Source organism: Equus caballus, chromosome 3 (assembly GCF_041296265.1).
Source record: "Equus caballus isolate H_3958 breed thoroughbred chromosome 3, TB-T2T, whole genome shotgun sequence".
NCBI classification, from domain to species: domain Eukaryota; kingdom Metazoa; phylum Chordata; class Mammalia; order Perissodactyla; family Equidae; genus Equus; species Equus caballus.
Window position 1 is genome coordinate 53,593,334 of NC_091686.1, and position 19,049 is coordinate 53,612,382.

The 19,049-nt window shown below is 33.7% G+C and overlaps 1 protein-coding gene across 9 annotated transcripts in view; it reads right to left on the reverse strand.

The window, feature by feature from the left end:
- Positions 1 to 19,049, reverse strand: part of CCSER1 (coiled-coil serine rich protein 1) — a 1,209,213-nt gene that overhangs the window by 959,111 nt on the left and 231,053 nt on the right. For all 9 annotated transcript variants that reach the window (XM_023638679.2, XM_023638680.2, XM_070262255.1 and 6 more), the window contains one exon: positions 17,846 to 17,939. In XM_023638679.2, the coding sequence (XP_023494447.2) occupies positions 17,846 to 17,939 (94 nt within the window). The remainder of the gene's footprint in view (positions 1 to 17,845; positions 17,940 to 19,049) is intronic.

A 19,049-nucleotide genomic window follows, 5' to 3' on the forward strand; every position in this document is an offset into this window, starting at 1 on the left:
AATCTCATCATGCCTTTAAGCTCAAAATTAGCACATATAAATATATATTAATGAATATAATTAAAGTTAAATTTAAAACACACTTGGAATTTCAGATTTACATTCAATCATGTATATATACACTCAAGAACATGGAGTTGTTAAAGAAACACCCCTGCCTAAGCTTTTGTTTAAATTGTAGTTTTCTTTCCATTGGGTGTTTTACGACATTTCATAAAAATAATCACTGTTGCTGGACTATAGCTCTTGAATAAATTTAACCACAAATTTTTAAAAGGTGTCATAAAAGAGACTGGTAGTACTTTAAACTCATAGTCACTTAACAAAGCTTTAATTTACATTTTAATTTCTTCTTCTTCTTCTCCCCAAATTCCCCAGTACATAGTTGTATATTCCAGTCGTAGGTCCTTCTGGTTGTGCTATGTTTATTTTTGTTTTCTGCAGATATATCACTTCCCAATCCGATAAAAACCATTAAAACTTTTTAAAAGAATTACCTGGAATTTTTTAGACATTTTCATTGAGAAGACTGTTTGGAACAACTTGAAAGCGATTCTGCTAGAAATAGAAGTAAAGCCTTATTTAGAAAAGCATATTGCCAAGTCCCAATTCATAGAACTATCATTCCTGGTTAATACCTTATGATGATTTTTATTGATATATATCAGCAAAGTCTTATATTTGAAAAGAACAAGTTATCCTTTTATTCAAATATTTATACATTTAGTATTTTACTTTATAGCAAAAGTCAGAAACAAAGCCCTATTTTGATTTTTAACTATTTAAAAACACATGAGAAAAAAGGAAAATAATAACAGGACTAAAAATTATTTGTACAGTTCCTAAGTAATCTTTGCTTTTCTGATCTAACCCTGGATTACTTTTCAGATATACTTAAATCTTTACTTCTTTAATCTTTTCTTTACATTCATTCCCGCTCGTGGAATGCCTGCCCACCCCAGCCTTTACTGCTCTTTATTTAGATACAGTTGAAGTCTATCCCACCTAGTGCAGCCCACAGAAATCTCTCTTTCCCCTGAATGTAAGAGCTGATAATTATTTAGCCCTTCTCATCATTGCCTTGCATCACACTTTTTCTTTGTGAAAACATACTGACTCTTCAAATACTTCAGTAGTTTCAGTCTTTGTTTTAGCAGTTGAACACTGATAGTTAATAAGAAAAGAAGGAACATTTCAGGATGAGAAAACAGCACTTGAAACATCACAGAGAGAGACCGTGGGCCATTGAAGTCATTTATCTGGTGCCATTTATTCCCTACTCTGTCAAAGCATGTTGGGCTTCCTAGGTCTCCAACGTGTCACACTTTGCCTAGGAATTCCAATTGCTGAACCATTTCCCCCACCCCCTCAATCCAACACCCACTTATCCTTCATGTAAAAGCTTATATCTTCCACTGCACACTGCTCTTTTCTTCCTTCACAATTGTGTAAAAATAGAATTTTCCAGGGTCGGCCTGGTGGTGCAGCATTTAAGTTTGCACGATCCACTTTGGCAGCCCAGAGTTCACCCATTTGGATCCTGGGTGCAGACCTGTGCACTGCTTGTCAAGCCATGCTGTGGTAGGCGCCCCACATATAAAGTAGAGGAAGATGGGCACACATGTTAGCTCAGGGCCAGTCTTCCTCCACAAAAAGAGGAGGATTGGCAACAAATGCTAGCTCAGGGCTAATCTTCCTCAAAAGAAAAAAACAACAGAATTTTCCATTAGACCATATGCTACATGGCCGATGTTTGCTACCATAATCCTAGGGCTGATAGTAGGCCTTCAATAAATATTTGCTGGAAGTCAATCTTAGTACACAGAAAAAGTGGTGAGTGCTAAGGCTTGGGAGTTTTGTAAGCCACGCTGTTGAAATTGGAATTTATAACGAAGGAAATGGGGAACACTGAAAGATTTTTAAGTATGTTAGTGAGTGACCAAGATCAGGTTTGTGTGTTAGCCCACCTTGTGGGCAATATGGAGAATGGATTAGAGAGGTCAAATTGAGAGATAAAACAGGAGGCAAGCATATATAAGGAGACAGAGACCAGATTAATCCTCTAGCAACAGTTATGGGAATCCAGTCGGGAGAGCCCCGCTTTTGTTGGGAAAATGCCCTGCTAAACCACTTTTGAGGGTGAAGTACGTGCCTTCAGGCCTGTGAGTCAGGTGACATCTAGCTCTGAGAGCAGCCTGTAGATCTGCCTTACGTGAGTTAAAGAAAGAAAAGGACAAATGGGCCAGAATTTGGAGAAGAATACGGCTTCAGGAAAGAAACTGAGGAAAGTCCAGAAGAGAGAGCAAAATGAAACCCTGGAATACTCTATATTCTCTCCCACTTCTGTGCATTTTCAACTGCTGTGCTCGTACCTGCAATAGGTGATTACTCCCCATGACTCCAAAATCTGAAATGAAGTCAACAGTAATCATGAAAGTTTTTATTTGACAGAAAATTTTTGTGGGGTGGGGTAAGAGATGGAAAACTGAAGGAGACCCTGAATGCTGCATCAAAGTTGGCACTGGGAGAAAACACAAAAACACTAATGGACACTGGGGCCAGAGAAAGGGCCTCAAAAACCAACTGGGTCACACAGACTTAGAGGAAAAATGATGCTGGTCTGAATAAAAGCTGAAATAGGAATTGTGGGGAGAAGAGTAAAGAATCAAGAATAGCTAAAAAGTAGAATCAATTAAAGCTAGTGACACCTGGTTTCAAATTTTGTAGTCTGCACGATGTTAATGTCATTACCAAGACAGGAAGTAAATATGGTAAGATCAAATTAACAGGCAGGAAGAATAAGGTTAATTTTGAATCCATCATATCTAAAGCATACAACTGACTGGATGACACTAGCAGGCTGCTAAATACATATATTGGTACATCATGAGAGAAGCTTGAACTGGAGGTAGAGACTTTGGAGTAAATAATTCTAAGTGATGGTTGAAGTTGACCTCTCAGTTTCACAGAGGGATAAAAATGTGGAATATGAGATAAAAATGTAATTCTTAGTAACAGAAATCTCTTCTCTCAGGGGTAGAATATCTTATATGTAAGGATAATAAAGATTATGGTAGGTAGGGCTAGGAAAAAATATAAACATATAAATGCATGGATAAGTACAAAATAATAAAACATGCTATATAATCCACATGCACAAGTAGAGAAATATTAGTACTGAAGATGATAAATGTTTTACCTTTGAAAATAATAAAACAATGTAAAAGCAAACATGATTCTGTTAAGACTGTCCAATCAGAAATGTGGGCCCATTCTGGGTTCTTTAAATGGAGGAGAGCCGAAGTCACAGACAAACAGGTTAATATTTCACCCCTACAGGTTTCTAAGATTCTTATTTTCCTTATCTAATACATTTTTTTGGATCTAAGACACCATTGATCATAAGACATACATTTTATGTACCTTTTTACAAGAAAAACAAAGTTGCTATCAACCTAGGACACAATGCTAAAATATCTTCATTGTAAACGTATCAATATCAGAGATATTAAAATGTGAAATAATATGACTCTTTAAAACATTGAAATATGTTATTCAAAAGAACCACCTGGGGCTGGCGCCATGGCAGAGTGGTTACAGTTCTGCGTACTCTGCTTTGGTGGCCTGGATTTGCAGGTTCAGATCCTGGGCACGGACCTACTCCACTCATCAGCCATGCTGAGGAGGCATCCCACATACAAAAGAGAGGAAAACTGGCATGGATGTTAGCTCAGGGCCAATCTTCCCCACACACACACAAACACACACACACACACACACACACACACACAAGAATCCCTTGGGGGCCCAGCCCAGCGGCATAGTGGTTAAGTTTGCACACTCTGCTTCAGCAGTCAGGGATTCACAGGCTCAGATCTCAGGTGCAGACCTACATGCTGCTCTCATGCCATGCTGTGGTGGCATCCCACATACAAAATACAGGAAGACTGGCACAGATGTTAGCTCAGCAACAATCTTCCTCCCCTAGCCAAAAAAAAAGAATCACACGGTAAAACTGGTGATAACCTCTATTTTAACTTTCCTTAGAACATTTTTATCACTATTTCTTCCAAATAATATGTATTTTAACAGCCTTCTGATCTATGAATGCTCTAATTGAGAGAGCAGATCCAAGTTACTATCGGTGCCAAGATGTTCAACAAAGCCCAGATCTTTCAGTGCATCTGAGTGATGTATAATTAGCAGATAAAATCTCACAAGGATACAACAAAACACACTTTTCAGGTCTCTTCATCATCTTCAAATACGGACAGCTGGTTTAACCCATCACTCAGACCATGTTCCCATATATCCTGTCATTTTTAGGATGTTGACAGCAGGTTATACTTGAGACAAAGTTTTAAGATATCTTCGTCTGGGATAGATTTCCTCCTTCGGTCTAGCACTCTTGACTGCTGGCTGAGAATAGACAAAAACTCTGATCAAAATCCTTCTTTTACTACTTGTGTCAAGTTCAGATGTGTCATCTCCAAAGTCTTAAATAATGTTACACAATTGCTGCTCCATCAAATGATCCAGCAAAGAAAAGGTCATCCAACAGAGAGAAGAGGAAAATCTGACTTTTATGGATGATGAGACAATGACTTGACATGTAATGGTGACACCTCAAACAATAGTGAAAATCTGCATTGATCATGCCTCCAGTTAAACATGGCCTACCCTTCTGTCTCGCTCAGTGGGGAGATGGAAACCTAAATCCACTAACCTCCAAACAGGTGACTGTCTACATGAACATTATTTAACTATTTTATTGTTATTATTGGAATAACTTAACTATTCCAAATCACTTTATTGTTCATTACAGGGATTTCCTAAAAGAGTCATCAATTCTTCAACAGAAAGCATCAACAGACAGCTTATGCCCTAAGAATCATTCAAACTTTCGCCTTAAAATCTCTCCCTTGCTGTTTCGACCAATCTTACGCCCTCAACCTATTATATCATGATCTTTACCCAATCACAATCAAGCCCCCAAATTGAAAGATCTGCCTTAAGCCAAATTCAAAATCTGAATAAATCCTAATTTCCCCCTTCAAAAAACAACCAGAGTTCAGCAGAGGTGGCCTTTTCCCCTCACCTCAGTAAGCAATAAACTGAACAATTTCTTATCAAAAGGTTGGAGAGCCAGCATTTGACACTAATATCATGGCACCATTCAAATCTACTAATTATTCAGATAAATCTTGGCATTATCTGTTACCCTAGCATACTAAGATGTATGGTTATAGAAAACATGGTCCTATAAGAATAAGAGATCCCAAAATCCACTGTAAACTTTTGGAAATTTTGATTAATAAGATAGAGAATCAAAATATAAATAAAAGAGGCAAGATGCTATAGTAATACCTGGTAAAATGATGCTATTAAAATTTTACAATCCAAGGAATAGAAACTCTGTAACTGTTTTTAGTGAGTACAATTACAACTTAATTTGTTGTAATAGTGTGACTGTTCATTACTATTTCTCTCTTTTCTGCCTCAGGCAGTATAGAAAACTGTGTTTCATGTCAGTGGTTATTTTTCTTCTTGGTGAACAATTTTAAATACATAAATATTCTACTTCTTCAGAAGAAAAGGCCAGCATTTGCTTTCTTAATTACTTGCTCGTTTTGATACTGACAGCTGATGTTGCTGGCATTATTCAAGCAATTGTATGGAGATGTCACCACATAATTGCAAGAGGCCATGAAATTTTATATTGAGACACATATTTTCTTTGTAATTGCTCCAGAAAAACCATGCTGAATGAAAGAAATCTTTTCCTTTGACTGTATCCTCTGACAAACTTGAGCCATTGACTGCCCTTTTGCACAGCAGAAGAGAGTTTATAAGGGTAGAAAATGCTAAAATAGCAGGTTACAAGTAAATTCTATGACTTCATTAAAATTGTTGTCATTTAATATTAAATTAGGTCAGAATACGTAAACATTTTTCAGCTATAGCTGATTAGATTTTGAAAATTGTTCCATCTAAAAGTGCTCTCTCTTTGTAGCTAATGCAATCCTCTTAAAGTACTGCATAGCCTGACAGGCAAAACAGCCAGAGACACTTGCAAATCCACAAATACAAATGATTTACTCTGTTGGCAACTAAAATAAAAAATAAAATAATTAATTGCAATTGTGCTTACAAAATGGAACTAGTCAATTTCTTATTAACAGGCCTGTTTCTACTACAAACTAACTTTGTGACCTTGAACAAGACCTTTAAAGCTCTGAATATTCCTGGGGAATACACGCAGAAGAGGCTGTACTTTCTAATACTTGAAATTCTCTTCCTGTTAGGGCCAGTTTTCTGTCATTTACACCATTTAGCATAGGGAACTGAATACTGAAAATAATGTGCCCAGTTAAATGTCATTGGAAAACAATAAGTTAGAAATTTAAAAGATGGGAATTGAAAATGAATTATCAAATTAATAAATGAGTCAATTGGTCAATTAATGAATTCGCCACCCAAAAGCAACAAATAAATGAAAAGCACTAAAACTTTGAACCATCTATCTGAAAATAGATAGCTATCTGAACTGTCTATATATATCTATAGATAGATATCTATCTGAAGTGCCTATATATATATCTATAGATAAATATCTATCTGAACTGTCTATATATATCTATAGATAGATATCTGAACTGCCTACATATACCTATAGATAGATATCTATCTGAACTGCCTATATATATCTATAGATAGATATCTATCTGAACTGTCTATATATATCCATAGATAGATATCCATCTGAACTGTCTATATATATCTATGGATAGATATCTATCTGAACTGTCTATATATATCTATAGATAGATATCCATCTGAACTGTCTATATATACCTATAGATAGATATCCATCTGAACTGTCTATATATATCTATGGATAGATATCTATCTGAACTGCCTATATATATCTGTAGATAGATATCCATCTGAACTGTCTATATATATCTACAGATAGATATCCATCTGAACTGTCTATATATACCTATAGATAGATATCCATCTGAACTGTCTATATATATCTATGGATAGATATCCATCTGAACTGCCTATATATATCTGTAGATAGATATATATCTGAAACTGCCTATATATATCTATAGATAGACATCTATCTGAATTGTCTATCCTGAAAATAGATATTACTGATAATTGTATAGTCTTGCATATCATGACATCTATACTCTTATCAATAGACCATAAATTATTGCTTTTTTCAAGGATGACAATTAGTAAACTTTTTCACACAACTCTCCTTATGCCTAGTCAGTCATTTGTAAGAACTTGGGGGAAGGAATACGGGGAAAAATATAAAAATTACATAAAAAGTATTTCAAAATACATTCAAATTTTTACAACAGAAAACACTTATGAAATGATACTTTCTGGGCAGTTAAAGTTTATGAAGAACTAAGGAACTTTTTCCTCTTCACATATTAAAGAGTTAAAAAACCAGTTCAGATAGATGTATTTCCAAAGTGAACTACACAGTATACCGTCTTATCAGAGTATGCAGAATAGCACTTGTTTTACTTGATGATTCAGGGCTCTAATAATTTTTAAAATGCAGTCGAGTAATGCATTGCAATACAGTAATGCCTCACGATCTGCTGATACGGATGGAGATGTTTGTTCCTACATTAAACGACCCCACACTGTTCTGCTTTATGAGTGTGTACTTTTCAAAGCTTTTTGCTTTTTCTCTTGCTTTTTGACTTGCAGTCATTTTTCACCACATTCAGCATGCCTGCTTTAAGCATTTTCTCCTAAGATGTCACTATGGTTATCAGTGGCTTTGAAAAATATATAACCAAATATATTTGAATTGTATATAAAATTAGAAGCAGCAAGTCTAGAAATAGTGAAAAGAACCTGTCATTTAATGTTAAGATCTGGTTAATATTGGCTGTGTGAACTTAGATAAGTTTTCCAACCATAAAGTATTTGCTTCCTCCACTGTACTTGGGATATATTAACATGTATTTCAGAGTGTTATTGTGATAATTTGATGAGATAACATATTTGAAATCTCTTGTAAACTATAAGGCTGAATACAAATGTATGCTAGGGATACTACCATCATTATCAGAACAAGATTGCCATCTAATGGCACCCAAGCAGAAAACAGGTATTGTGACTCTTTTAAAGAAGAAATGAAAAGAGTAATAGCACCAGCTGATGAAACCCACGAAGTGACAACTAATGTCACAACTGCATCCTCACTACAGTGTTGTGAAAAACAGTGTATTACAAGAGAACATTCTGCATCTTTATTATAACTGCTCCTTCTAGTAACTAAACATCATTGATAGCTCTGTATAGCGAAAACAGGAAGTACGCATCCAGTCACAACAGTGTAATTTAAACCCTAGATCTGTCACTTACAAGCTCTGTAATCCTGGACCAATAACAATGCTCTTCTGGGTCTCCATTCCTTCATCTATACAGCAACTTTCTAGAGAGTTGTCTTTAGGATTAAATGAGATAAGTCAAGTTCTTATAAAGTATTGCTTAAAAACAAAAACAACTAAGTCCCCAGACCAGTGCTTGGCATAACACAGAGGCTTCAGCAAATAAATCTAAGTTAATTTCAGCTTCTTGCATAAAGTCAAAGGCATAAAGTCAAAGTGATGCCTGTAATTGAAAAAGTTAATAGAAAGAAGAGCCAAGTTGAAACAAAAGCTTCAGTGTACTTGTGATTTTAAAATTTTATATGAATTAATTTGGTTAGTCAAAAGAATCATAACAATTAAACACAGAGCCTTCAAAGTTAGAAAAACCTGTTTGGACCCAGCTGGGACATCTACCACCTGTAACATTTTATCACTCAAAGTTTTAATTTTCTCAAATGTGAAGGGATTATTTACATCACTGAATTGCACATAGACACAATAAATGTTATATATTATTCTTCTATTATTTTATTTATGTTATAATTGTATAACTTTGGGAATACATAATAGTCACAAAATTAATTGCATGTGTTGTGTCATTCTGTACTTAAAATTTGAGAAATACTATTCTTGAAAATGTGGTGGAAATCTTCCACTAATACGAACTGGAAAAAATCATCAAATTTGGCAAGATTGCATTCCTATTAATCCTCAGGTACATCATATTTTATCATGCGTATTGCAAAAAATGGTATTAGCTATAGTTTTCTAAAAAGTCATATGCCAGATATCAGAGTATTCTACTATGCTTTAACTTATTCCTCACAACAAACTTATAAAGTAGATGCTTTTATTGCCCCCATTTTCAAAGAAAAAAAGAGAAGCTGAGAGAGATTAAATAATTTGTTCCAATTTACATAGCCTGGTTGGTGGCTGAGATCTGTCTAGATTTTTAACCACTATATTATACCTCCAAAATTAAGTGTCATACGTTTCTTTGCTTTATACAATCAGATTGAAGACACCCTCACACACTTTTTCTGACCCAGACATAAAAAAGCTTGTAAAAACTTATAGTCGATTTTTATAATTTTCCCTGGGTGAATGTTGTTGAAATCTGTACATTACCATTCATATTAGGAAAGCCACCAGAGCTTTATCTCAACTCTGCTGTGCTATTAGTCATTAAAAATTAATAACAAAAATTACCTCCTTAATTAATAGGCACAGGAGGAGCTCCTAACTCACTGTAGAATTTTATATTGCTTGTTCATCAAACTCAAAATAATTTAGCAACTACCTAATTAATTCCTAATTGATATCATTGGGCCACTACTTTCCCATTTACATCTGGACATACACCAAGAGATACTGCCCTAGGTGTCTTTGAAGTCCAAAACAAATAACAAAAACAACATAAAATCTCTTCTTTCAGTCATCCAAATGACCATTCCATTCTTTTTATCAAAGAACAATAAATAAGTAAACTATATTTTCAATTGAGTAACTCATCTGCAAATTGTAAAGATCAAATATAATACAAAGCAACAGCCTAGCTTTCTCTCTGAATATTAATGATTTGAATCAATAAGCTTTAAAGTGTTTAACATAGGAATTTATTCTTTCTCTGAGAAACTGCTATTTTAAAAATGTTGTGTGGGGCCAGCCTGGTGGTTCGCATGTTCCGCTTTGGTGGCCCGGAGTTCCCCAGTTCGGATCCCAGGGGCAGACATGGCACCACTCATCAAGCCATGAGGTGGCAGGTGTCCCACATATAAAGTTAGAGGAAGATTGGCATGCATGTTAGCTTAGGGCCAGTCTTCTGCAGCAAAAAGAGGAAAAAGAGGATTGGTGGCAGATGTTGGCTCAGAGCTGATCTTCCTCAAAAAAAAATATTTGTGGAATTTGGGACACATGACTAATATCCGGAAAAAAAATGTTTTCATGCATTTAAATGCATTAGTTTTAATACAAAGAAATGTACCACCAGTTATAAACAAAGTGCCTTAAGTTTTTAATAATTAGCACTAATAAAAAATCACTTCAAATATTACATAAAGTCTAAATAAAAATTCAAATCAGAAAGGAGGTTTTTAAATAATATATAATAATAATGAAATATTAAGAAATTAAAGACTATGAAAAATAACCAATGATAGGACAAACTCTTTGACAAGGAATTTAAGATTTCGAGAGAAGTAATCAACTTGTACTGGGCTCCTATTTTACTCTAGGCACCTGTGAAAGGCACTTTACATATAAACATGTCACCCATTTAAGTAGAAAGATATTTTGAGATAGATATTTTTATTGTCATGTTACAAATGAGGAAAATGGACTCAGAAAGATTGGATCACTTGCCCAAGACCACTATGGTGGGGTGGGAACTTTAACTTGGATGTGTCTGTCTTCGAAGTGCCTGCTCTCTTTTGATATTAATTTGTAGTTTCTTTAATTTGAATGGATCTTTAAAATGCAATTTCCTCTCAGAGACTTATTGTGAGGATTAACTTGAGATAGCACAGGAAAAGAGCATGGTTCACTAAAGGCATTCAATTTTCCTTCCCCTCATTTAGGTCTCCAGCTACTAACTGCTAAAGCTTATACACAACTCACTCCTAGTATTAACACAGGAGCCAAAGAAAGAATCAGAGAAATAGTACTTTAATGAATATGTTCCAAACAGGTAACACTAAAATGTGTTTCAGCCTTCTTTCCTTTTCTCTTTAACTCATTTAATTAACTATGATGCTTCGCTGTCAAATCAGCCAGGTGCACGTTTCCCATCAGCTTCCGCCACTATGAGGATAATACTACAATCAGCCTAAACAGAAATGTGACCTTGTTCTAGCTTACTGTGGAAACGAAAAGCTAAAATTTAAGTACTCCAAAACCAAAACTCAGATTCTTATTCTTGTTTGTTTATCGAACACTACGCACTCCTCAATATTTAACAGACATTTCAATAACATCTATTTGTAGAAAAGTTATCTTAGTTATATAAAGGTTACATTTTGCAAACAGTTCATGTTGGAGGACTCATCAAGAAGTAACATTGCTTAACATTAGATATTCTATTAGGCTTTATAGCAATTACCTATGTCTGAGAAAAATGCTTGACAACATTAACTATTGTCCACATTAAAATTATCAGAGGAATATGAACCATGCATAAGAAACTGGATTTCATTTTTAGATTTAGCAAGACCCTCTCATAGTTCTTAACTTCTGCTACACTGACGTGTCACCATTTAGAACTGCTTCTACTGAACTGGTAGCATGATGTCACAGCTTACACTGAAAGGAGCTGCTGAGGAAATTGTTCTTGATGTTAAATCATCTATACCTTATGAAGACATGCGAGCAAAATATCTTTCCGTTCTTAGTGACCAGAATGCCTCTGTCACTAATGCTTTGATTAGTTGATTTTACGATTTATGACGTATATTTTTAATCACACAACTGGTTGTGTTTCTTTCTTCATATATGCTTGTAGAACACTTCAAGCAACATTTTCTCCTCACTGTCACTGTGGTAACACTAGCATACATTTTGCGTGCTAACCCTATGTATGGCTTCATCGTATTTTTCATAGCCTTCTTTTTTCAAGATTGGCACCTGAGCTAACAACTGTTGCCAATCTTTTTTTTTTTTCTTCTGCTTCACCTCCCCATATCCCCCCAGTACACAGTTGTATATCTTGGTTGCAGGTCCTTCTAGTTGTGGCATGTGGGACGCCGCCTCACCGTGGCCTGAAGAGCGGTGCCATGTCCGCGCCCAGGGATCCGAACCGGCGAAACCCTCGGCCGCTGCAGCAGAGCGCACAGACTTAACCACTCGGCCACGGGGCCAGCCCCGTTATATCCTTCTTTTATCATTACTCAACTTTTCTCAAATAATTATTATTTTGCAAGATACTTAAATGAATGGAAAAAAATCCCAAACACAAAAATGTAAAAGTACATAAAAAATTAAGAAAAATATATTGCTGGTATTTTTCCTTTGATGGTTTGTATAGTTCATAACATATATTTCACTGTAAAGAAATTTTAAGGTCACTTATTTGAGTCTTAGGAATATTAAATACTGTACATTTTGTTAATACTATTTTTTTCTCAAAAGAATGTTGAGGTGTATCTAACCAACATCACTGCTAACATCTTGCATGACTCAATCTGTGGCAAGAACAACACGAAAGCAACCTGAATAAGCGAGTGAAGAGAGATATGAAAAATGGGAGAGAAGGGCCAGTCCCACGGCTGAGTGGTTAAGTTTGCACGCTCCGATTCTGCAGCCCAGGGTTTCACTGGTTCGAATCCTGGGTGCAGACATGGCACCACTCATCAGGCCATACTGGGGTGGCATTCCACATGTGACAACTAGGACCCACAGCTAAAAGCACACAACTATGTACCGGGGACCTTTGTGGAGGAGAAAAAGGAAAAATAAAATCTTAAAAAAAAAAAAATGGGAAGGGTCACTAATATATTTTTTAATTCTTCAAGGTATAAATGATAGTATTTCATGCTTTTAAATTAAAAATAACTATGTTTGGTCATTATGCATTATAAATAATTTATTAACTAGAGAAGCAATGAATATAATATTTTACTACAGGGGAAATGAAATGTCTGGTATTAAACAAATCGATAATCCTGTATTTGAAACATGCATATTAATTATTCATAAAAAATACTATCCAGAAAAGTAATTTAAGCATTAATTCAAGAAAACATAATAAAAGACACCTAGAAGGCTAATCTATAAGCTTTTTAATCTAAAAGTTTAGCTTTTATATTAGAATTTGCACAGACAAAATTAGATAATGCCACACACTCAGAGTAAATTATTTAGAATAGTTGCTTTTATTCTTTCTCCGTAAGGCAAGTCTCCTTTTGGGAACCCACTTTGAATTCACATACCTTTCTTTCATTGAAATTGCCCTTTCTCGCTTTCATTAAAAAAAAAAGAAAGAAAGACTATCTACTTACTGCACTATAAAACTGACATTTTATTTGTAGTATTATTTTTTACTACCTTTCCCTTTAGGGAGGAAGCATGTTAATTTAGGACTCCATAGATAATATTTATACATTCATATGACTCATGGAACTTTATTCAAATTGTTCACTAGTCAAAAACAAACTTTTAAAAATCTAACCGCAAATTTACACTTTACTTTTAGATGAAAATACAGATAACGAAGAAAGAAATAAAAAGCATATTAAAAGATGCCCAGAATTACTATGACCACAATAATAAATAGCCATCTTTACCAAGGTAGGTACAGTTATAAGCACAAAATTGAACATGACGAACTATACAGATACATATTCAAATATGAAAGTATGTGAGCATTTCTATGACATAGACCTTGAACTACACAACTCAAATTGGTGTTTTCTCTTTTGTTTGTGCTATTCTGATATTTTACTGGCTCTTGATTCACTTTAGCTCACATTTCTTATACTGCAAGTACAGTTGGCCTTCTGTATCCGCGGGTTTCCTATCCACAGAGTCAACCAACTGTTGATCAAACGGCCTACGATGGTTGCAACTGTATTAAACACGTACAGACTATTTTTCTTATCATTATCCCCTAAACAATGCAATATAACAACTATTTATATAGCATTTACAAAGAATTAGGTATTACAAGTAATCTAGAGATGATTTAAAGTACGTAGGAGGATGTGCATAGGTTATATTCAAATACTACCCCATTTTATATAAGGGACTCGAGCATCCGGGGGTCCTGGAACCAATCCCCTGTGGATACCAAGGGAAAACTATGGTACATCAACCAAGAATGATTAATATTATAAGAATATTAACATATGTACATTTATTATGCATTCTATTGTCCTTTAGAATGTCTCTTTGCATGTTAAATCACTCAATATGAGCAGTGTCCAATATATTTGTTTTGAAAAAATGAAAGGGAATGTTCTTAAACACAAATTTTCAAACTCTGTCCAGTAAAACAGATCTCTTAATAAAAGGTGTTTGATCTTCTGTAAAGAAAAAGAAAATGATTGAACTTTACTAATTTTTATTTTTTTAAAAAAATTCGTTTATTTCATTATATACATGTCCAAAGATGTTTGGCCTTGTTTTAAAAAAATCACATTAATAGATACCAATTGAGTATCTACTATGTGCAGATTACTGTAGCAAAAAGGCCAGCTGAATCTCTACACTTTCTACACACGATGATTTCTCCAGTCTTTGCAAATCTAACCATTATTAATTGTATCTTAAAATGAATAAAACTTATAAATGCTACATATGACAATTACTACAAATATTCGACTTAATATTTGCAAAATAAAAATACTTCTCTGGTCTTTTACAAAATTCATCTTGGCCATTATATTAAGCCTTACTATAAACTGCTATAAATCTTCGCTTTCATAAGATTCTATAGCCAGAAATGGATATGTTTTGCCCTTAAAAAGTTTTTAAAACTTGTTAATGATTTTCAGTAATGTAAGCAGTAGAATTTACTGATACCATTATCTTAGTTTTCAGATTTTTCAAAATCATTTTTATTTAAACCATCATTTTAGAATATTTAGCATTAATGAGCTTGTTATCAACACTGATTATCAATAACGAGCTTCTTACATTCTGAGAAGACCTTTATGCTGCTTAATAAAGAAAATAAATTGGGTAAAGCCAATTTAACCAGAAATTCCTCTCTCTGAGCTAACGCGCACAAAGGGATATTTGTGGGTTTTCTCAAACCCCATAATGTGGCATCCAAAGTGAGACAGGCTTTCAAAAGACATTTTATTCAGTAACATTAAATAAACCCTAGTCACCCTAAGGTTTACCAGAACTGTACTTCACATATGCAAAGTAACACCATTTGTCTTATGAACAATTTGGTTAACTCAGTTGATTCATAAGGTACCCTAGTCTGGGCTTCAACCAAGCTCTCTACACCTTGAATGAGACCCAGGAAATTCATAGAATTTATTATATCAATTTTTCCTTTACAGTGAACTAATGAAGTAGATAGCACTCATTACTTTATAAAAGCGAAATTAAAGTTTAAACATGTTTCTTTTGCTCCCCAGCAAATCCACTGAGTCTTTATATTCTTAAGTCATCCCTGCTCTTTACTGTGGTTGCCTACCAAGCATAACCGAGATTGCTGCACTATGTGCAATTCTTTCTAATTATTGTTTGGTTTTATTTTTTGTTGTGAAAATCTTTAAAACTACACAAAATAGAGAACATATTATAATTAATGCATGAAGCTTTCACCTCATTTTCACCTCATATTGCCCAGCTTTGATAACTTTCAACAATTTGCCAACTTCATTTCATCTATTTCCTCTTCCATACCAGTTGGCAAAGCAAATCTCAGCAAATCTCAAATACCATATTGTTGTGACCATACGAATCTCTATAAAAAGTTTTCCTTAAAATACAAAACAAAACAAAAAATATTCAACACTCAACAAAATAATTAATAATTCTGTAATAATTCATTTTTCAAATTTCCTTGATTAATTCAGAAATATCTTTTTATAGTGTTTTTATATTTCAATAAGTATGCCAACAAAGATGTCACATTGCATTGCTTCTTTTAATCTACAACGTCCCCTATCCTTTTTATCCTGCCATTTATTTGCTAAAGAAACCAGATCATTTATCCTGTAGAATTTTCCACATGCTACACTTGGGTGCTGGCAATCTCATCATGCTATTTAATATTTCATCTCCCTCATCCAAATATTTCTCATGAAATCATAGCTTAATCAAGAGACTTGAGTAGACTGAAGTCCTTGTGGGCAGGAGTGGTGGTGCTGTGTACTTCTCTAGGCATTGCATTAAGGACAAAATGTCTAGTTGTTACCCTTTCAGTGACATTAAGATTCATCAACGGTTTAGGTTTAGGTATTGTAATCCATCATTGTAAAGTTCTCCATCAACAATATATACTTACAATCATGCCAGAGCACATATAGATACCTTCATTATTCCTTTTAATGACAGCTTAGAATATCATTGTTTAGTCAGTCAACAAGTATCCTGCTGAGGGAATTTGATGTGTTTCCAATATTTTGTTACAAATATTTTGCAATGAATGGCTATTTACATACATTACTTTGTATATTTCAAGTTTCTTAGGATTAAATTTCTAGAAGTTGGATAGTTGGTTCTAAAGGCAAACACATGTATAGTTTTGCTAGATATTGAGAAATTTCCCTCCAAAAAGGTGTACATTCTCACCATGTGTAACTCTTTTAAGATAAATACACATGAATGATAAATTTGTATAAGGTTCTGCATAAAAGTGAGAAAAATCTACATTTTTAAAAGAATATCTGTCAAATTAACTGCAGGAAGAATATCTCAAGAAATTATCTTAAATTCATATTCAACTGAAAAAAATTTTAGAGTAGCTTTTTTTGATGTTAGCTTAAAAATAGAGTGTAAGAAAATATAAACATTGTCATTACCTTCTTTTGACAATTGCTAATATGATATCTATAACTTAAAAATACTGCATGAACAAAAATTCATCATAAAAATATTACAGCTGGAAATAACCATAGAGACTATGTCTAATTCCTAAAAGTTAAAAATGTGGACACTAAAATCCAAGAGGTTGATTTTCTCAAATGTATGCAGTAGGACCCAAGATTTGCAAGCTCCAGTTTAATGTTATTTCTACTTTAACTTGAAAATGACTATGTTAAAGGTATTATCAGCAATAAAAAAAATAAGTAAAAGCTTGCCTTTATAGTCAAATATCTAAATTTGAATGAATAATTAATTTGTATAACCTACTACAAAGGGAGTAATTTTTGTATTTAGAGCCATGACATTTTATGCTTTAATATAAATTTAAACTATTGCAAATATAATGGGCTTCCCTTCTTTATTCATTCAACAAGAATTTATTTATCTCATACAATAACTCTATGTGTGTGCATGTGTTAATGAGTATAAGTTTGTGGTTGCTATTGGCATTTATTAATGTTCAGGTCAACCTTATTGCATCGACATCGACCTATGCAGTTATTACTGAAGTGGCTAAGATTTGGAAGAGCAAATCTAGACCCACAAAACTTCCATTTGGCTACATAAAAAAAAGGGAAAATGGGATTGTAATTGTTTTCTTACAAAAAAGGAGACAATATTAACATTTTCATTGTTTTTAATTAGAATTTCCTTCTTTGAAATCACTTTTGTTTTACAGTTTTTTCTTATTTTATAAGTATATTCCAACTGAATTTATATTTCCATAATAGATTTTAAGATCACCAGAATCATGTGTCCATGGTACCCAGCACATAGAATACACAAATTGGGGATCGAAAAGATTGAATGCAGTCTAAATAATATTCAGCTTATCAATAAAAGTTAAATGACTAGGATCAGAGTTGTATGATATTGTGCATTTATTCAAAACTTACCTGAAGGATGAAGATTCTGTTCCTCTAAAAATTCTAGATCAAGCATTAGGTCATCTTCATCCAGTTCACAAGATCCCAAATTATTCAAAACATCCTGGACAAAAAGTGAAATCAATAGTTAGAGACCAAAACACTGAGAAACTGAGGAAATCTTCATATGTAGATGCCACAAAGTAAAAAGAACTCAAAATTAGAAATGAAAAGTTTTAACTGAATCTCAGAAATTATTTTACTATGTCATAGGCTTTAAAATTATCAGCTCAATAAAAAATTCTAAGAATTATTATAAAAATCTTAACTTTTCCAATTATTTACATGTAAGCTTTTTTAAAGGACATGTAACTACAATTAAATGGAAGTACATACGAGCAGGTATCAAAGATCTTAGAATAAAAGAAAGTTTATTTTAATCAAAATGCCTTTAATGAACATGACAAAAGATAAGCCTTTGTTTATTAAAAATGCACAAATAGATATAACGGTTTTTCAAATGTATAGAAGTCTATGAACTGAAACTTTAGCTCTTTTTTCTAATATTTATCTTTAAAATCACACACTTAATGAACTATTTCTCAGACAAATTTTGTATACAGTTTTGAACTGTGAGACAATAATTTAGACCATACTTGGAAGTGGGAATCCAGTTACCATTTCCAATCATTTGCTTTAGATTAGGAGAAATGAACAGAAGAAATAAATAGCAAATTAAAAAATAATTATTGACTTTCATAATGCCATAAACATCAGAGCTAGATTATGTTTCTTTTTTTTTTCATTCAATAGGGCAAACAGAAAAGTAAACTAGAAGGATATATTGAGAATCCTTCTAGTTCTGGGGAAACAGTGATGTGCAGAGGTAGGAATTCTTAAGGGAGGAATAAAGTCCTGATTTGCATATTTGTGTATATAAATAGGTAGTGAATATATTAAGAAAAACAAGAGACAGTTACATTTACATCTCTTACATATAGAGACAAAGATTGAAACAACAAAAGTTTGAAAAATAAGACATCAAAAACAACATAAATACTAAATGATACCACATCTCAGATCACTTTTTCCATTGCTTTGAATGTTACTGTAATTTATATTTAAAGAAGAAAATATCCATAAGGAAAGCCTAATGATATTCTCAAATGGACACCAAACACCTTAGTTCTTGGAATTAAAAGTAAGAATGCCGCAACTTTTAAATAAACTACTC